We start from the raw sequence: 19,385 nt of genomic DNA, 5'->3' as shown, positions 1-19,385 counted from the left end.
TGAATAGCTCCTCCCATTACCTACCCCATTAATTTCCCCCATTACTCTCCCACATTCATTCTCCCATTATTCCCAGCCCTTTTACCTTCCCCCATAGCCTTCCCCCCCATTAATTCCACCTCCATTACTCTCCCCCAGTCTATCAAGATAAGGGTTGTTCTGTCTTAGGTATGTTCCTATGACACATGCCCCCCTCCCCAAAGAGGAAATTATCTCTTAGAGAAAACAAATAAATATACACTTTGCGTAATTTGTAGGATTAAGCTTAACCGGTCTAATGTAGGATTATATTATTATTATTTTTTTTAATCTTTTGAATTGTCTTCATAGCAATAATAAGCACACTTTTTGGATTAAGGCAAAGCCCCTATTTGATTAGGAATATATATCGTGTCGACGGAAAAAGTCGACGATTTTTCGCTTGTGTGAATGTTGGCGAAAAGACAGTTGTCGTGTTGACGGGGGGAAAAAATCGACGATTTTTTCCACTAGTGTGAACCTTGGTGAGTCAGCTGAATGATGAAGTGGATGAACAAAGAAAAAATGTCGACAGTGTGTATATGTGAAATATATCTATATATATATATATATATATATAATATATATACACATGATATATATTCAACCGCACTAATTCACATTAATTCCATACCATCACGGCCGAGACTGACGAGTAGCTCGATAGAAGCATACACAGGAAAACTGATGTATGTTCAAGCTAAGGACTCGAACCCAGCTAAGACGTAACAAGAGACCAGTGACTTAGCCCACTGCGCTATCAAGAGAGATAATATGGTTGAAAAGGTGAATGTATGTATGTATATATATATATATATATATATATATATATATATATATATATATATGATGGATACTGATGTGTTCAGGTGAATACCCTTAGTTCACGGGGAAGATTGAATTCACTAATATAGCCAGTTAGAATTTATTGCTCCCAGATTCCATTGAATATACGAGTATATATATATATATATATATATAATATATATATATATTATCCACCACAATTCACTTTAATTCTAAGCTATCAATGTCGAGGAACTCGAGGAGGCATACGTGCAGAAATTGATACGTGGTACAGCTAAGGACTCGAACCATGTGGTTGATAAACGTAAATCTGTTCACTGGGGCCCATTCAGTGTTGTGTGTGTGTGTATATATATATATATATTTATATCACATTTTTTGCATGATATTGGTTATTGGGGTGTACGTGTGTGTGTGTGTGTGTGTGTGTGTGTATTTGACTTACAGTCTGACTTTTGAATAATTTGTGAAACGGCATCTCGCATAAGCATAGCTATTTGGGGCTTTTATTTGTTCGCCACAGTAATTAGTAACCATCGCTTCTATCCCAAGGGGGTAAAAAAAAAAAAAAAAAAGTAAAGAATGAATGCTACGTGACTCGGGTCCGTCGTGGTCCCAAGTACAGTACACGACGTGGCGTCACACATGTGAGGAGATTTAATTATTTCTTTTTATTTTTTATTATTTTATGTAGCGTTGCTAAGTTAGGCAAATAGTAAACAGACGGCAATTTCTTTATATTTTAGTTATCATTATTATTATTATTATTTTATTATTGTTATTTATTATTTTTTATTATTTTTTGTAGGCATACCACGGAAGCGTTGCCAGGTTAGGCAAATAATAAACAGACGACAATTTCTTTATATTGTTATTATTTTTTATTTTATTTTTTGTCCAGCTGGGGGGGGTGGTGGAGTAATATAGGCCTTTTTTCTCCCCTCCTCCCTCAGCTGAATAATATCGTTTGGCGATAAAAAAAACATTAAGCACGGTAGTTTGTGTTGACAAGCGTTGCTATGGAAACCACACCCATTACCACCTCCACCCGCTCCTCCTTCCCCTCCACCCCAAGGGTCATGCTCCAAAAGCGTGTCATGTTAGGTTAGTGTCGTGAACACCACCACCACGGTCGACCTCGAAGCTCCACCTCAAGTGTTACCTGTGATAGCTTCGTCAGGAAGTTGACCTACAGCGTCCGGAACAAGGTCAAGTGAGATCAGCAGCTCTCTCTCACACTCTCACCCCTTCCCTCTCTCCCTCTTTTCATTTCCTTCCTCACACATTTTCCCCCTATCCGGAGGCGAGTGAGGTTCCCCTCACTTCCACCTACAACCCAATTGATGACGTCATTGATTCGCAACCGCCGTGGGCCTCTAGTACGAGCAGGTTGTAAGTTACAACCTAGGTGTAGCCTGAGGAAGGTTGTAACTTGGGCCGAAGGGGCTGTTAGTCGTTTCTTACGATATCGCAGATTGCGACCTCGTAGTTTACGATGTGCTGCTTGGCGGGGAGGGGGGGGGGCATAAAATGATTTTGATAGTGACTAAACCAGATTAATATATTAACCTAAGACTACCTTAGGATTTATTTATATATTCATTATTATTATTTTTTATCGAAAAGTTGGTAATTATCGTCAATTTTTGACCAATCTATGTAATCATTTTATCCAGGGGTGGTTAGCAAATTTCATCGTCAGTTTATGAAGAGTTTGGAAAAAAGTGTTTACATAGATGTATCTAGCAAAAGCCACTTTATTCAGCAAATTTGTTCCTTAACCCATTCAACTCCGATGACAAGATGTCTTGTCATTTGGTCAAATAAAACAAAAAATCATAAAACACCAAAATGTTTGATCAAACACCAGAAAAATATGACATCAATCCTCGCTTCGCTGCGAGCGAAGCGAGGACTGACGTCATATTTTTCTGGTGTTTGATCAAACATTTTGGTGTTTTATGATTTTTTGTTTTATTTGACCAAATGACAAGACATCTTGTCATCGGAGTTGAATGGGTTAAAATAGGGCCTAAATTTGGTCTAAATTCACTTCACATTTGAATTAAATCGCCTAACGACAGACAATTCGCATTTGTAAATTGGGTCATTGGTAGTCTTTCGAACCACGTTTCTAATTGTTTAGTCTTGAGTGGTAATGGACGTCCATTACTTTCCGTTCATGGAAGAAAAATTATAAAAAGCAAAAATAATAAACGTTTTGCACGTTTGGTCACGGGGAATCAAACGTTTTGTCATGGGGGGTCAAACGTTTTGGACGTTCCGTAACGGGGGTCAAACGTTTTGGACGTTCCGTAACGGGGGTCAAACGTTTTGGACGTTTGGTCACGGGGTCAAACGTTTTGGACGTTTGGTCACGGGGGTCAAACGTTTTGGACGTTTGCTCACGGTGGTCAAACGTTTTCTCTCGCGTAAACGTTTCTCGAATCGCGTGTGTGTCAGTAAACTATTCTTAGGCCTGCTACATGTGCAGTTTAAACTGACAGTTACAACTATTCAGTTGTAACTGTGAGCGGAAACTGCACGTGTGTGGGTAGTATCACTGAGATACCCACACACGTACAGTTTGAACTGACAGTTATAACTGAACAGTTGTAACTGTCAGTTTAAACTGCACGTGTGGCAGGCCTCACAGTTTGATTAGGAGGTTGATAGGTAGCTGGTTAGTGTGTCGAGGACTAGATTAACCCATTAAACTCCGATGACAAGATGTCTTGTCATTTGGTCAAATAAAACAAAAAATCATAAAACACCAAAATGTTTGATCAAACACCAGAAAAATATGACGTCAGTCCTCGCTTCGCTCGCAGCGAAGCGAGGATTGACGTCATATTTTTCTGGTGTTTGATCAAACATTTTGGTGTTTTATGATTTTTTGTTTTATTTGACCAAATGACAAGACATCTTGTCATCGGAGTTTAATGGGTTAAGACTCCCACTAGAATGTTTATCTTTTCTAGAAACTAGAATACAATCCAAATGCAATCTGCAGAGCCTTGTTTATTTATTTATTATTATTATTATTTTAGCGAAATCCCATAATGTTTACAAAAGTCACGTGATATGTTGGGTGTTGGGGGTTATTTGAGGGCTTTGGTGGGGATATTTGCAAGATAGATATTTGAGAACTTGCCAGATATTTACAAGAGGTATTTGATAACTTGAGGGGATATTTGTAGGAGGGGTGTTTGAGAAATTGGGGGGGGGATATTTGCAGGAGGTATTGAGAGCTTGAGGGATATCTGGGGGATAGTACCTCTATGCCCCCCCCTCCTTATGGGGGGATATTATTTAGGAAAGAGGGATATTGGCCCATTGGTAATTGGTGTAATAGGTCGACTAGTCTAGAAATATCTAGTATGAAACTGATTTGTCTAATAGACCAATTGGTATAGAGACAACCAGTCTATTGGTGATTGGTTAGGTTTGGATAGATTAGGTTACCTAACCTAACCTAGCCTAGCCTAGCCTAACGTAACTAGTATTAGACTAATCTTCCTATTAGACGAAACGCTATTGGGCCAATAGTCATTAGACCAATAGTTGTCAACGGATGGATTAAACTTTGTAACTAGTTAGTGAGCGCTGAAACTATCGGTTGTTTATAGAAAAGGTTAGACAAAATTATGGTGGTAATGGGCACGGAACTTACTAGTGTAGGCCTTATGGTCTCTTGCAGTCTCCCTCATTCTTATGTGTGCTGTAGAGTGACGAGTCTTGTGTCGTAAAGATGGGCACAGCTTCACAGAAAACGCCAACTGTAGTACTTAGTAGTGAAACGGGGATGGGGGTTTGAACTCGGACCTCCATGACACAATTTCAACGCGTTTCAGAAAAAAAAAGATCACTAATCTGGCAACATTCGCGAGTCTTGATTTTACGCAAAAGGGGTCGCGGTCAGTCGGGGGCCCCGGGTTTGGCTGTTGGATTATTTTAGTCTTATTCTTATTTTATTAGTCTTATTCTTATTTTATTATATTATTATTATTATCATTTTAAGTCTCGCACTGCACAGTGGCTTGGTAGAATACTGGTTAATCATGGCCCCAAAAACGTTAATGATATTAATAAAATAACTCCCCACTACCACGTGTCAGGTTTTGGTGCATAAATGCCAAAGGTGACGCACACACACACACGCACACACCCACCAGTTGCTAATTCCCTATCACCATTCTCCCACGCCCCATCTATAGCTTCGTTTGCCTCAGTTTCACAATTCCTTGCGCCACACGGATGCCAGGAACATGGACACTATCTCGAATCCCCGACCCCCGATATACAAAACTAATAAATGTTCCTATTCTAAAATACCCTTGGAACCATGTGCTGCTTCGGGGTTTCTCAACCCCCGCTCCCCCTTCTCCCCCCCATCCAAAACCCCTCACCCACCCATCCAACCCTTACACCAGTACACCAGTGTTGATCCAGCACCAACATTGTTTCGAATTTCCTGCTTCATCCTGGGACTTCTCAAGTACCCCATTGTATAGCTTATGCACTCGCATGCGCCTGGCGATTATATTAATCTCTTCCCCGGGCCTGCGCCCAAGGTCACGTGATCATCGGGTCGTCTGGTGCCAAGCAAGGAATGGTTATTGGCTCCCACGCCACCACCACCTTCAAATCGGTGGCGTCAAGGTTCTTGATCCCATGGGCGGGGGCGAGCGTGAGCGTTTTGTTCAGTTTTGGGGGAGGATTTAAGGGCCGGGGGGGCGGGGTTCCCCCTCCCCTCTCACCCCCGGACCTACCGAATAAAACCCCCATGCATCCCTGCCCAGATCAAGGTCCTTAAAAAAAGGACACGCATTTTTATTTTATTTTATTTTTTTCTCTCTCCATTTCCCTACGCTTCTCGCCTGACCTTGCCTGACCTCTCGCTCCTTCCCTCCCCTTTCCTTCAGGTCTTCTTTCGGGTCTTTTTGGGTCTTCTCCGGGTCTTGGTGTTGGTGGAGGTTTGTTGGAGCTGGGCCGAAGGAGGTAGGGTAGAGGAGGAGAAGAGGAGGCCAGGTAGGTCGAGGTAGGTGGATTTAATTGTAAGAGGAAAGCTCCCAGGCGGCCTTTAACCCATTCAACTCCGATGACAAGATGTCTTGTCATTTGGTCAAATAAAACAAAAAATCATAAAACACCAAAATGTTTGATCAAACACCAGAAAAATATGACGTCAGTCCTCGCTTCGCTCGCAGCGAAGCGCGAGCGAAGCGAGGACTGACGTCATATTTTTCTGGTGTTTGATCAAACATTTTGGTGTTTTATGATTTTTTTGTTTTATTTGACCAAATGACAAGACATCTTGTCATCGGAGTTGAATGGGTTAACCCCACGAAGAGGCAGGTCCACCTGCTTGAGGTGGAGGAGGAGGAGGTAGACAATAGGGGGTGAGAGAGAGGTTTTGTTTCCTGGGAGAGTCTCAGGCGTTGCGACGTAGGAGTTGGTCGGGGTTGGGGGATGGGGAGAGGGAGGGAGGGTAGCAGCATCAGATGGAGGAGGAGGAGGAGGAGGAGAAGTGAAGAATAGGACCAGCTGGCGCTACATGGACGGTTTTCTTATTGCAGGGCGCGATGCTTCCTCTCGTGCCTATAGACGACCTCCACCACCACCACCACCACCACCGCCTCCACCATCTCCTCTCCAGCCGTCCACCGCCACATCCATCCGCCTCTATCTCTGTCAGCACCACCACCTCTTCCACCTCCTCCTCCACCTCGCCGCCCCCGGCCCTGTACGGCGTGTGCCGGAAGCTCGGGCCTGGAGGTGGGGCCGCAACCCTTCGTCAGCAGTTGGAAGCCCAGCAGCAGCAGCAGCAGCAGCAGATGGTGGAGGGCATGCTTGGGGCCGGACCCCCCGGGGGCAGCGCCGCGGGGACGTTTCAGTGTCCGATGTGCGGGAAGTTCTCCATCTCGCGCTATGACCACAACAAGCACATACGGACTCACACCGGTGAGAAGCCGTTTGCCTGCCCCGTCCGCGGATGCAACTTCCGGACGGCCGACAGGAGCTCGCTGTCCAAGCACGTCAAGCGGCTTCACAGGAAGCTTTGAGGGCCGCGGGAGGGGCGGGGACGGGCGTGCAGGAGGAGGAGGAGGAGGAGGAGGAGGAAGTGAGGCGAGGCGTCAAGGGCGGCAGTCTCTGATGAAGAGACCCCCCCCCCCCTCTCTGGTGCTTGTGCCCGCCCACCCAGCCGCGGTACTCCTCTCGCGGTATGGAGGCGGCTACCGCTACACGAACTCTTCCTCGTGTCACTTTAGTCATTTAATCGTTCTCTTGGTGCTCCGACTTGCCGCCTCCACGGGAGGCGGCAGCGGCGGCGGCGGCTCCAGGTGTGCCGCAGGTGGATTCTCCATCTGATTGGTCCACCTCACCAGGTCCACGGGACTTGTACACCTCATCGCGTCCAGCGCACCTGCTCCATTTCAGCACTCCCGTCTTGCCACTTTCACCTCAGCAACTCCACTTTAATCCCCCCTGTGCCGACTCTCCCCCCCCCCCGCTCCCCCTGACCCACCCTCACGTGTTCCTCAACGTCCTTTTTGTCGCATATCTGTCCGATATCGGTAATGCCCCTTTTCACTGTCCCAACATAGCCATTGCCGCTGGCTTCATTCGGAATCGATATTGTAAAACACCCCCATACATACATACATTCATACATACTTAACCCATTAAACTCCGATGACAAGATTCTTGTCATTTGGTCAAATAAAACAAAAAATCATAAAACACCAAAATGTTTGATCAAACACCAGAAAAATATGACGTCAGTAGTGCTCGCTTCGCTCGCTCGCGAGCGAAGCGAGGACTACTGACGTCATATTTTTCTGGTGTTTGATCAAACATTTTGGTGTTTTATGATTTTTTGTTTTATTTGACCAAATGACAAGAATCTTGTCATCGGAGTTTAATGGGTTAATCTGTCCATAGTTGACACCATAACCAGCTTAGGGATGACCAGCATTGTCCACTACACGAGAACCATCGTTGAAGTAAGGCTGTGAGATGAATATAATTTTGGCGGAGTAGGTCCTACTGTGTTAGAGGTTCAGTGTTGGCCCAGCCTTATGTCAGCCCCAGCTCGTAGCCTGAATCCCCTTTATTACAGTGGCGTTCATCGTTTATTTATATATATTTTTTTTTCACCTTGCTAAGGACAGAGGGGTGGGTTTTGGCCTGAGGAGGGGGCTCACGGCCGAGCTACGATGCCCCGGATAGTCCAGGGTCTGACTCCGCACCGGGATAGAATCACCAGTTCCTAGCCGGAGGAAGAGTCTTCGAAGTAGGGCACCTTCCAGGTGACCGCTTGTTATTGAAGCTTTGGGTTGTGATTGACTTGCCACCCCCCCCACCCATCCCCGTCCCCACTCGCCTTCTCACTAAGTAACTACTTGTACACTTGGTGTTATCACCACAGAAATAGCAATTGAACACCACTAACACCTGCTACTACACCCATCATTAACACCACCATGCTCCCTGTAACTATCTAACCAGAGATATCATCCACCATCAACGTCAACACCAACTAAACACCATCATTGGAGACCCAACCATCACTGCCACCATGACCCTACCACCACTTTGCCACTTGCGTCACTGAGGACCACCGAGCAGTATCAGGGAGCAAGATCTCCCACAGAATCCCTCCCTTTGTTCCCACCATCCCACTTCCTGCACCACCGATGCCCAAATCACCACCACCACCTTTGCCAGTCGCCCTCCTGTCCCTTCTCCCTCCCCTCAACCTCCCCCTCCCCCTCAACCTCCCCCTCCCCCACCGCCACCAGGCATGCCAAAGCTCTACACCATGAACGTGTGCCCCACGAACTGGTACACGTGTAGCATTTGTAGCTGCGTCCCCTTCACGTAGAGGAGGAGGAGGAGGAGGAGGAGGAAGGAGCGGCTTAGATTTAGTTGGAGGTTGAGGTGTGTGTGTAGCTGTTGAGTGTCTGGACAAGGTGGACCTTGAGGTGCGTCTGACGGATGGCTTTGTTTCTTTGCAGAGGTCGAGTCGCGCCTGGCTCGCTGGCATTGGTGGTGAGGGGCTTGGTGGAGGAGTGGGTGGTGGTGGTGGAGGAGGAGGAGGGAGCCTAGGTGGTGGTGGAAGTGGTGGTGGTGGTGGTGGTGGAGGCGGTGGTGGTGGTGGCTGGGACGTGTTGCCCCTGGAGGAGTTGGTCGGGGTGATGGGCGGCGTGGCCCTTCGTTGCCCTCTGTGTAACAAGAACCTGTCTTCGCCAGCGCACTACAAGAGCCACCTGTATTACCACCGGCGGGCCTCGGAGGCTCGCTTCGAGTGCCACGTGTGCGGCAAGGTCATCGCCTTCCGCAAGGACTACGTCAAGCACCTGCGGACCCACACAGGCGAGAAACCCTTCGCCTGCTCCCAGTGCGGCATGCGGTTCTCCGACAACAGCAACTGTCTCAAACACCAAAAGCGGTGCCTGCTGACGGCTGCAGCTGCCGCAGCCGCAGTCACGCACGGGGGCGGCGGCGGCGGCGTCCCGGACGTGCTGCCACATCACATGATATAAACCTCCCTGAGGTGAGGCGGGCGGTGGAGTCCAGGGCGGGGGCGGGTCCTCCTGCCTCGTGTCTCCTGCCGCAGCCAACCTAGTGTCCCACCGAATGTCACCAACTCAAACCACGACCGCCACTGCCACCCCCGTCAGGCTTCTGATGAGTGGTGCCCGCGGAGGAGTAGGGGTAAGGAGCTGGTAGGGAGGAGGGGTAGGAGGAGGAGGAGGAGGAGCTGGCTGTGGAGGCTGTTAAGGTGATTCGCTGTCTTGCTTTCAGGGCCGGGGTGGTGGGCGTGGTAGCAGCATGGGCGCGGTCATGATGGGCGTGATGGGTTTGGGCGTGGATGGCCGCGCCGCCAGCTCGTCCTCGATCTGCTGCTCCTCCTCCTCGACCTCCTCGATGGCGCTGTACGGCATAGACGGCACCACCCCGGCCAGCAGCAGCAGCGGCGGCGGCGGCGGCGTCGGCAGCAGTGGTGGGGTGCTCCAGTGTCCCATGTGCGGCAAGCTCCTGCCCAATGTGCTCAAGTTCCGCAGCCACGTGGACTACTGCCGCCGCGCCAGCAACCCGCAGTTCATCTGCGGTCTCTGTAGCAAGAGCTTTGCCTACCGCAAGGACCTGGAGAAACATGTTCGTGTTCACACCGGCGAAAAACCGTACAAATGCCCGCACTGTGACCTCCACGTGTCGGACCGCAGCAGCCTGGTCAAGCACGCTCGCCGCTTCCATCCCACCTTGCCGTACCCACACGCGCCGCCGCACGCCGCCACCTAGGGAGGTGACCCGGGCGGTAGATGCTTGCCATCCTCCGAGAAAACAGCGGGCCGGCGAGGCGTGGGGGACGTACGCACCTCCGCCCGAGCATCACGTCACACTAACAGGAAGTCACCTGTCTAAGGAGAATACTCTGGGGATAGGATGACGTCATCAGAAGACCACGCCAGGTCGAAAACAACACGCCACGACGGGGACAGTACTTCATAAGCGACACACGCACACACACACACACACACACACACACACACACACACACACACGCCAGAGGATTTTATCCAGCTAGTGGATGAACTTGGGTCTTCCCCTGAATTCGTCCTTGGCCTGAATGGAATTGTCCGGCGTATAGGGAGATGCGTCATCGTTCGGTTTTGTCACTATATATATATATATATATATATATATATATATATATATATATATATATATTTCCTGGTAACCAAAACAAATGTACAGTTTAGTAGCAGTGGAAAGGTCAAGAAGAGCAGAGCTCAAGGGAATAAGAGCAGTTAGGTCAGGTCAGGTCATAGAAGATGACAGGTCTACGGGAGCAGGTCTCGTTGAAGAAGGCAGGTCAGGAGTTTTGAGTTACAGTCAGGCAGTGTGGAGTGGTCATCACACGGGCGGAAAAATCGTCGACTTTTTACCGTCGACTCAGGACTGAATAAAAACCGCCTGGCGGCAGCTAGAAGAACTGTTTAGGTCCATAACGCTGTAAAGATAATCGGTGGATCACGTGCTGGACTCGTGATCGACAGCGGTTTCCCCTTCCGGATGAAAACCAGAGCTACGACCGTAGACACACACACACTCACACACACACACACACACACACACACACACACACACACACACACACACACACACACAGGTATCCCCTTGCTCAAGGGTATTGGCATGACTGGTATTAGTGAAAGCTTTTCCATGGCCTGAGCGTGGCGATGGTGGTGGTGGTTGGGGGGGGTGGGGTGAAGATGGCGCCAGGCGATCTTGTTGATCATTTTGCACCCCCCCCCTTCCCCTCCCCCCCACACCGAATACCCCTAAGATGTACCCCTTTTGTATGTACCCCCCCCCCAAATATCACCACTACCAGTCTTCTGCTCCCCCCCCCACACACCTTTTGTCCACCCGTGAGAAGCAATTGTGAAACCAAGTATGACCTTGAGAATCAGGTTGGAGGGTGAGGTGAGGGTGCCGGTGATCGTGTTCTCCTGAAGGAGGCGAAGACGGGGAGCTGGACGACGTGAAGAGAGGCGGCACGAGGACGTGGTGGACGGGCGGGTGGGCGAGGAGGAACATCCCCCCCTCCCCCTGCCTGAAGGAGGAGGAACATCAAGCAGCAGGAAGAACTCCCTGAAGGGGGGGGGGGCGATTTTTTTTATTTATTTTTTTATGGTGTGTGTGTGCTCGTGTATGGGGGTGCTAGTGTTTCCATGCCCTGACACCAGCTACCGAGGATTGTGCTGTCACCATTGTACACCATTCACCCCTACCCCACATGGAGTATCGTGTTGTACCAAGCTAACTAGGCGGGAGGAGAAGGAGAACGAGGAGAGAGAGAAACTGCGCTAGAATTAAATGTATTTTGTTTAAGAATAAACGGGACTCTTGTCCTACGAATGTGTACTTAACTTTGTCTCAATATCCTTTTCGACTTCGGGGAAACTGGGAGAGGTACTCCGCCGGCTGCGGCTTCTGCAGGAGGACGAGGGTCTGTGGTTCTCATCACTACTTCGGTTAAGATTTAAAGGAAGCTACTGAAAAGCCCTCGATTGTGAGGTGAATGTCTGAGGAGCATCGAGGAGAGAGGTCAAAAAAGAGGAACCGGGAGAGGTACTCCGCCGGCTGCGCCTTCTGCAGGAGGCTGAGGGTCTGTGGTTCTCGTTAGGGCATCACTGCCTCGGTTAAGATCTAAAGGAAGCTGCTGAAAAGCTCTCGATGGTGAGGTGTGTGTCTGAGGAGCATCGAGGAGAGAGGTCAAAATAGAGGAATAATTGGATGAAGATTGTGAATGGATGATGTGGCTGAAAGGGATTTCTCCTTTGCTTATTACCAAACGTCATCGGTGAAGTCATAACCAGGGGTTTGCTGACGTCATAGATGACGTCAGACCATAATCTTGCTAGATGGTGACTAACTAGGTGTGAATGGGATGTTTTCTTTATACAATGGTGCAAGTTGTATCTCGTGGATCAATGGTGTAAATTACAACCACCTATAGTAGGATTTATGTTTTCACCCGACGAAGCCCGCAGCACCCCACAGGAGCCGGCAACGATTCCGGGATCAGTCGCCGGTTAGTTGAAAGCTAAGAGATCATGGGCCCAGTCCGGTGACCGAATGCCAGCCCCAAGGGGTTGCACCTCTAGGTGAGGATGAGGGAATGACACCCTCTGACGCCCCTCACCATTTGTCCTGTAGAATTGAGCTGTGATTCCCACCTAGTGACGTGCCTAGGTTCGAATCTTGATAAGTGATTTAAGCAGGCGTAGTGTTTGCACATGGTGTGAGTAAATGACGGCACACTGGGGACTTCTCGCTAGCATGCTACTTGTTTTTTTCTATTTCGTACGAGTAGAAATGGGTTACGATCTTATGTTTGACAAATTTACAAATCTCAAAATTACTCTTGCGTCATAGAATAATGAATTAAGAGAAGTTAAACTCCGATGACAAGATGTCTTGTCATTTGGTCAAATAAAACAAAAAATCATAAAACACCAAAATGTTTGATCAAACACCAGAAAAATATGACGTCATATTTTTCTGGTGTTTGATCAAACATTTTGGTGTTTTATGATTTTTTGTTTTATTTGACCAAATGACAAGACATCTTGTCATCGGAGTTTAATGAACTAAGTAAAGTTAAACCTAGAATACGATTGTTAGGCACAAAGATAATCTTCCATAAACCTAGAATATTGTAACTGAAGTCGTTTCTACTCGAACCAAGTAGCAAAGGTAAATAGCACTCTAGCCCAGCTCTAGTGAGGAAAGAAATAGCTTTGCTAAACCAATGTATGTAAAGATACGGTTACTAGTCAAAGAAAATATTTGGATTCCAACAATTCGGTTGGATTATGGCCAAGGTTGGAGGATTTGGTCAGTGTATTCATACCTTTAAGCTACGGATACACTAAATCTTCCAATCTTGGACGAAATCCAAACAAATCGTTGGAATTCAACCATTCCTTTGACCATTATAATCGTAGCTTGAAGCTACGGATACACTAGATTTCCCAACCTTGACGAAATCCAATCACATCGTTGGAATCCAACCATTCCTTTGACCATTATAATCGTAGCTTTAAGCTACGGATACACTAAATTTTCTAACCTTGGACGAAATCCAAACAGATCGTTGGAAACCAACCATTCTTTTCACCATTTTAATAGTAGTTTAGTAATCTCGGGGGGAATGATATATGCGCGATTGGTCTTGGAAATCTTTAGTATCATATGCATTCCAGAATAGTTTGCTTAGACTACTGATATTAAAAAAAAAAAAAATTGTATATTTCAATTATTTTAAGCATTATTGCTGTCCATTTATTCTGTATGACTTATATATCGATTTATTTGCTACGAAATTTGAATTTTGATCCACAATTGAATTTGTATAGATATACAAAATTGAACAATCGAGCCTCATAGACACGTGTTTAAAGATTATTTTGAAAAATGATAGGTTTATTTTATTATTTATGTATATTTGGGGGAAAATGATAAGCTTTTATCATAATCGAATTGATCTGAACAGAAAACCTAGGATTGTTCAGTATGTCAAACGAAAACCTGATTTAACCCAAATGACAAGATGCCTTGTCATTTGGTCAAATAAAACAAAAAATCATAATAAAACAACAAAATGTTTGATGATCAAACAGCACCAGAAAAATATGACGTCATCAGTCCTCCTCGAGGAGGACTGATGACGTCATATTTTTCTGGTGCTGTTTGATCATCAAACATTTTGTTGTTTTATTATGATTTTTTGTTTTATTTGACCAAATGACAAGACATCTTGTCATCGGAGTTGAATGGTCATTGTGTGTCACATATATTGTCAGTTCTCTTTTCCACCAAAATGAATTTCTATAATAACTTCCTATTTATTAGATGGAAGGTTAGAAAGTAAGAAGAAAGTTAAATATTAATGGCGTCGTAAAGCTTGTCTCGAGTATGTGGTTAGGTTAGTTTAGCTGTTGTCGTTATTATTATTTATTACTATTACTACTACCACCACTATTTTTATCATCATTATTATTATTATTATTATTATAAAGAAAAATATACAATTATGGATGTGCGGGTTTATCTTGTCACTACTAAAGACTAATATCCGAGGGTATTGACACTAACCGCACAGTTGAAAGCCTGCACAGTCTCCTACACTTGTAGAGCACTGTTTCTTATCCATGGGAACACCAAAACCACCATGCTGTGTAGAAACGAGTCTACGGGACTGCTGGAAAGTTTTGTACCATTTGAGTGGCGTGGCGGCGTACCTTTTTCCTGATATCTAGAAGGTGGTACACGACCTAGAACTGACTATACAGGGGGATGCCAAAGTCGGGAAAAGGTTGAGACATGCTACCGTAGACGATACGGGTTGTATTTGTATACATTCGAACGAGTGAATCAACCTTATGCCCATAAGTTGCCTGGAAATGTTAGCTTTGATCTTAGATGTGTGTGTGTGTGTGTATAATATATATATATATATATATATATATATATATATATATATATTGGGGGGAATAGTTGAGGGGCTACATATGGCGAATTCCCAGCTCCCATGGAACCCATCGGATCAGGAAAACCTCTTACGATTATCATTATTTTGGTCATTGTCATTGAAATGTTTTTTAGGATGGCGTGTTTGGTGTACGTCATATCGAGGTCGATCCCAAGTAAATCAACGATAAAATTGTATGTGTGAAGGGGGTGGACTTTAGGACTTGTCTGGTGTGATACAAGTCGGAGGGACTATACTCTGTTTTAACCCATTCAACTCCGATGACAAGATGTCTTGTCATTTGGTCAAATAAAACAAAAAATCATAAAACACCAAAATGTTTGATCAAAGACCAGAAAAATATGACGTCAATCCTCGCTTCGCTCGCAGCGAAGCGAGGACTGACGTCATATTTTTCTGGTCTTTGATCAAACATTTTGGTGTTTTATGATTTTTTGTTTTATTTGACCAAATGACAAGACATCTTGTCATCGGAGTTGAATGGGTTTAACTGGTGTGAGAAACATAGGGTCTCGCATGGCATCGACCCCAACCGCTGGTGGGCGGTAGATATTGCCATATAAGTGATCGTCTCCTTTTTCTCGGACCTGCTGAAACAGAGTTTAGTGTTAGTGGTCATCATAATGATTGGGGTTGACGACGAAGGTGATGACCGCGTGCAGGCAGTGATTGGTGTGTCATCCTTTGCAGGGCGTCCTCTCCTCCTCTTGCTCCTCCGCGGCGCTGCCTGTGAGGGCGTCGCTTCCGCCCCCAGGGGAAGACCTGGCCTGGCTGATGGGCGGACCTTCCGGAGAAAGAGGAGGCGTGGTGTCTGCCGGTGGTGGTGATGTGTCCTTGGGGTTTGGAGGAGGAGGGGGAGGAGGCGGCGCCGTGGGTTTGGAGGTCGGGCGAGGCGTGGTTCTCGGCGGCGGCGGCGGCGCCGTGCGGTGCATGGAGTGCGGGAAAGTGGTGGCGCGTCAGCGGCTGAAGCGGCACACGGCGTACCACGACCAGGCGCGCCGGGCCCGGTTCCAGTGCCACGCCTGCCCGCGCGCCTTCGCCTTCCACAGCGACCTCGAGAAGCACCGCAGGACCCACACGGGCGAGAGACCCTTCGTCTGTCGCCACTGCTCCGCCGCCTTCGCCACCAGTAGCAACTACTGGCGCCACGTCCGGAGTCACGGTTCGCAGGAGCTGGACGCCCTTGGCTCCAGTCCCCCTGCTGGGCAGGAGCCTCTCCCGATCCTCCCGCTGGATCCCGCGAGGTCCCCGTCTCCTCCGCAGTGCTCGTCCTCGAGTCAGGGCGATCCGGAACCTTTCGAGTAAAGATTTACTTCGTCCCCGGGTGGTGTGGTCGAACTAATCGAATGGCGGTCGGTTTCTTAGTCGCTCGAGATGGATTGGAAAAATGGCCCCGCTCACTTCGGGGGAGTTTGTCTCCCTACTCAAGTTGAATAAAGTCGTTGAGTGGCAGCTAGGGTATATATATATCTGTTCTTACCTCTGCCTTCATATCCTTCCCTCTACCCTTACTAAGGGGATGGTGGAGTCTGAGCAAGCTCCCACACCATTACCCTTCCCATCCCGCCACTTTGGGGATGAAGATTTGCCAAGATCTGTGGGTCAGGTACAGCCTAGGGTCCGAGAGCTGAATCTGGTTCATCCTCACCGATTCACTCGACCCCGTTCCGCATCCGATAGTGGACGGATGAAATGCGGGGAACGTCCAAATGTGTTTCGTCGTCTGATCGCTCCAGTTATTCCTGTCTCTTGCGCTGTCTTTTCCCATGTCTCTAGACGTCTGTGTACACATTGAATAACCTTGGTGACATCACATATCTCTGACACAACCGCACATAAAAAAAAAAAAAAAAAAAAATCTCACAGTTCAACACCGTAAAAAGCAAGGCTATGGACAGTTTCTCCAACCGAATTAGCCCATTTCAGTATGTGTGTATGTGTATGCATGTATAATATAAAAACATTTTCCGCATTGGGAAGACTCGTCACCATACTTTTCCGAGGGGAAAAAAAAAAAAAAAGTGAAGTCTTTTCTTTTCAGTAGTCTTTATGAAATTACGTTTTCCGTACTGTAAGAGAGCATTCCCTCATCATACTTTAGCCGGGATTTTGACACCAAAACTTGCATATTCAACGAAAAACTCGAGGCACCAAAGATCGACCGAATGACGAGACGTAGGTCAACATTTGTTGGCGTCCTGTCATCAATTTTTGAAAAAAAAAACAAACAAACAAAAAAAAAAAAAACAGATCACGTGATCTAACCTAAGGGTTAACCTCGAGGTCGGTGAAGGCCATCTATGCACCACGGGCACAGGGAAGTGATATTCCATATCTTCTGTCTGACTCTGGTACCCCACTCACGCGCCGAGTAGCGACTTTGTTCTGATCCTTTGCATGGTGTGTATGAACCCGTGTTCGATTCTTACAACTTCAGGTGACTTTTGCATGGTTTTGGCTGTCTGGGCACGTAGAGGTGGTGGCCGTTATCCCCTTGACCGAAGAGGTGCCCGGCAGTAAAGCGACATTCGTTCTTGACCTTTAGTGACTGACCTTTCGATTTAACTCATTCAACTCCGATGACAAGATGTCTTGTCATTTGGTCAAATTAAACAAAAAATCATAAAACACCAAAATGTTTGATCAAACACCAGAAAAATATGACGTCAGTCCTCGCTTCGCTGCGAGCGAAGCGAGGAGGACTGACGTCATATTTTTCTGGTGTTTGATCAAACATTTTGGTGTTTTATGATTTTTTGTTTTATTTGACCAAATGACAAGACATCTTGTCATCGGAGTTGAATGGGTTAAGGTCAGAGGTCATGAGGTTAAAGGAAGAACCGTATGTGATTTTCAATAAACTTGTTTCTTATATATAGTGGAAAATGTGTTGTTTGGACTCTTGCTGTGCACCACTGTGATAATTAGTAACTATAGAATGAGCATAGAAACGATCGTTGTGACCTTTGTTGACCCAATTACTCTCAAGATTTGATGACGTCATATGGGGGAGGATTGACCAACTTTCAAATTAAATGTTGCTAACAATTTTTTATAAACTGGACCTTATTCGTTACCTCTCACCCGGACTCCGTCCGAGCATGGATAGAGTCGCTTGGCATTATTTTGACAGAAAATTCCTGAAACCTATCGAAGTTGTTACTCTGCTCAGCGCCTCGTGGCGTAAGCTCAGATGAGGTAAGAAGACAATGATTTCCTTATGAAGATCGTGGCAGTCTCTGACCTTATGTTATGCTGTTTACGGACGACAAGCATAGGTCATGTGATAACCCTGAGTTATGGGTTCGAATCCCGCACTTCTCTCCGATTCCCTGCAGGGACTGTTACCTACCACAGCAGTCCAAGCGCACAAGGCACAGGTGGGGGCTTCGGCCGCAGCTACGTCGTTCCTGGCGTGGGCTCGTCACCTCTTGTGTGAGGAGACCGGACACCGTGGAGATCAGTAGCGTAGGTTACACCTCTTCAGGCCACGGCAGTTGGGCCCACTACAGGGAGGTAGGTGTGGGACATACCCGTAGGCTTAACCGATTACAACTCCGATGACAAGATGTCTTGTCATTTGGTCAAATAAAACAAAAAATCATAAAACACAAAAATGTTTGATCAAACAGCACCAGAAAAATATGACGTCAGTCCTCGTGTTCTGACGTCATATCTTTCTGGTCTTTGATCAAACATTTTGGTGTTTTATGATTTTTTGTTTTATTTGACCAAATGACAAGACATCTTGTCATCGGGGTTGAATGGCTTAACCGATTACAACTCGCTTCATAGAGGTTGAGGGTATGATGCTATTGAGGTCGAAACATTCTTTGGACTTCATCTCTTCTTATTGCAATATAGGCTCCTACCGAGGCGTATGCAATCGCCAAGCTCGAGTTCGTAATCGACCAGGACTTGCCACGGAACTTCACTGTAGTTACTGGTACTGGCAGCTCTGGTTTATGAGTTTCTGTTGATCCCCAGGGCTCTGAAACCAGGATCATAGAGTTCTTCCCCATAATTTTGCCGAATCCAGAGAGGAGATCCTCACCGGTGTGGCATAGATCTCACATGTTAGTTGAAACCAGTTCATATACTTTTTGTAACGTTCAGGCTTTGTGGCTAAGTCCGGGAGGAGGATCCCGAGATACATCTCACCAGGGTTTCATCTGGGGAGCCCAGAGATGATGCGTGTCCCCAGGAGTCTGCAGTAACAGTCTCCAGTCTTTCCAAAGAGCTTGGCGCGCCTAAGAACCCTGAAAAGCAGGGATTGGGTCATTTGCATGCGGTGGCATTCGACAAATCCTGGGCTACCTCTCTTTGTCTCTCCTCAAAAGAAGTTTCATCCACTGATTCAGAGTCCTGTATTGGTCCACGGCCTCAGCCAATCAGAGAGAAAGCTCATCTCCAGTATCTCCAACCCCACACCCCGCATCGATCTTGGACCCGCTCTAATGCACTCCTCAGGAGTGCATTGACGATACTA

The 19,385-nt window shown here is 46.7% G+C and overlaps 2 protein-coding genes across 4 annotated transcripts in view; both read left to right on the top strand.

Moving 5' to 3' along the window:
* Positions 1–19,385, top strand: part of LOC143031107 (uncharacterized) — a 202,836-nt gene that overhangs the window by 141,725 nt on the left and 41,726 nt on the right. The gene's annotated exons all lie outside the window — the stretch shown is intronic.
* On the top strand, positions 1,211–7,472 carry LOC143031110 (uncharacterized). Its single transcript, XM_076194557.1, has 2 exons — positions 1,211–2,033; positions 6,405–7,472. Exon 2 carries the CDS (start codon positions 6,411–6,413, stop codon positions 6,888–6,890), a length of 480 nt encoding a protein of 159 aa, XP_076050672.1. The 5' UTR covers positions 1,211–2,033; positions 6,405–6,410; the 3' UTR covers positions 6,891–7,472.

Source organism: Oratosquilla oratoria, chromosome 12 (assembly GCF_046742065.1).
Source record: "Oratosquilla oratoria isolate Oo_2021 chromosome 12, ASM4674206v1, whole genome shotgun sequence".
Taxonomy (NCBI): domain Eukaryota; kingdom Metazoa; phylum Arthropoda; class Malacostraca; order Stomatopoda; family Squillidae; genus Oratosquilla; species Oratosquilla oratoria.
This window is presented reverse-complemented; position numbering and strand designations above follow the sequence as displayed.

Coding starts and splice junctions, on each gene's coding strand:
- LOC143031110 (XM_076194557.1), top strand. CDS start 6,411: ATGCTTCCTCTCGTGCCTATAGACGACCTCCACCACCACCACCACCAC.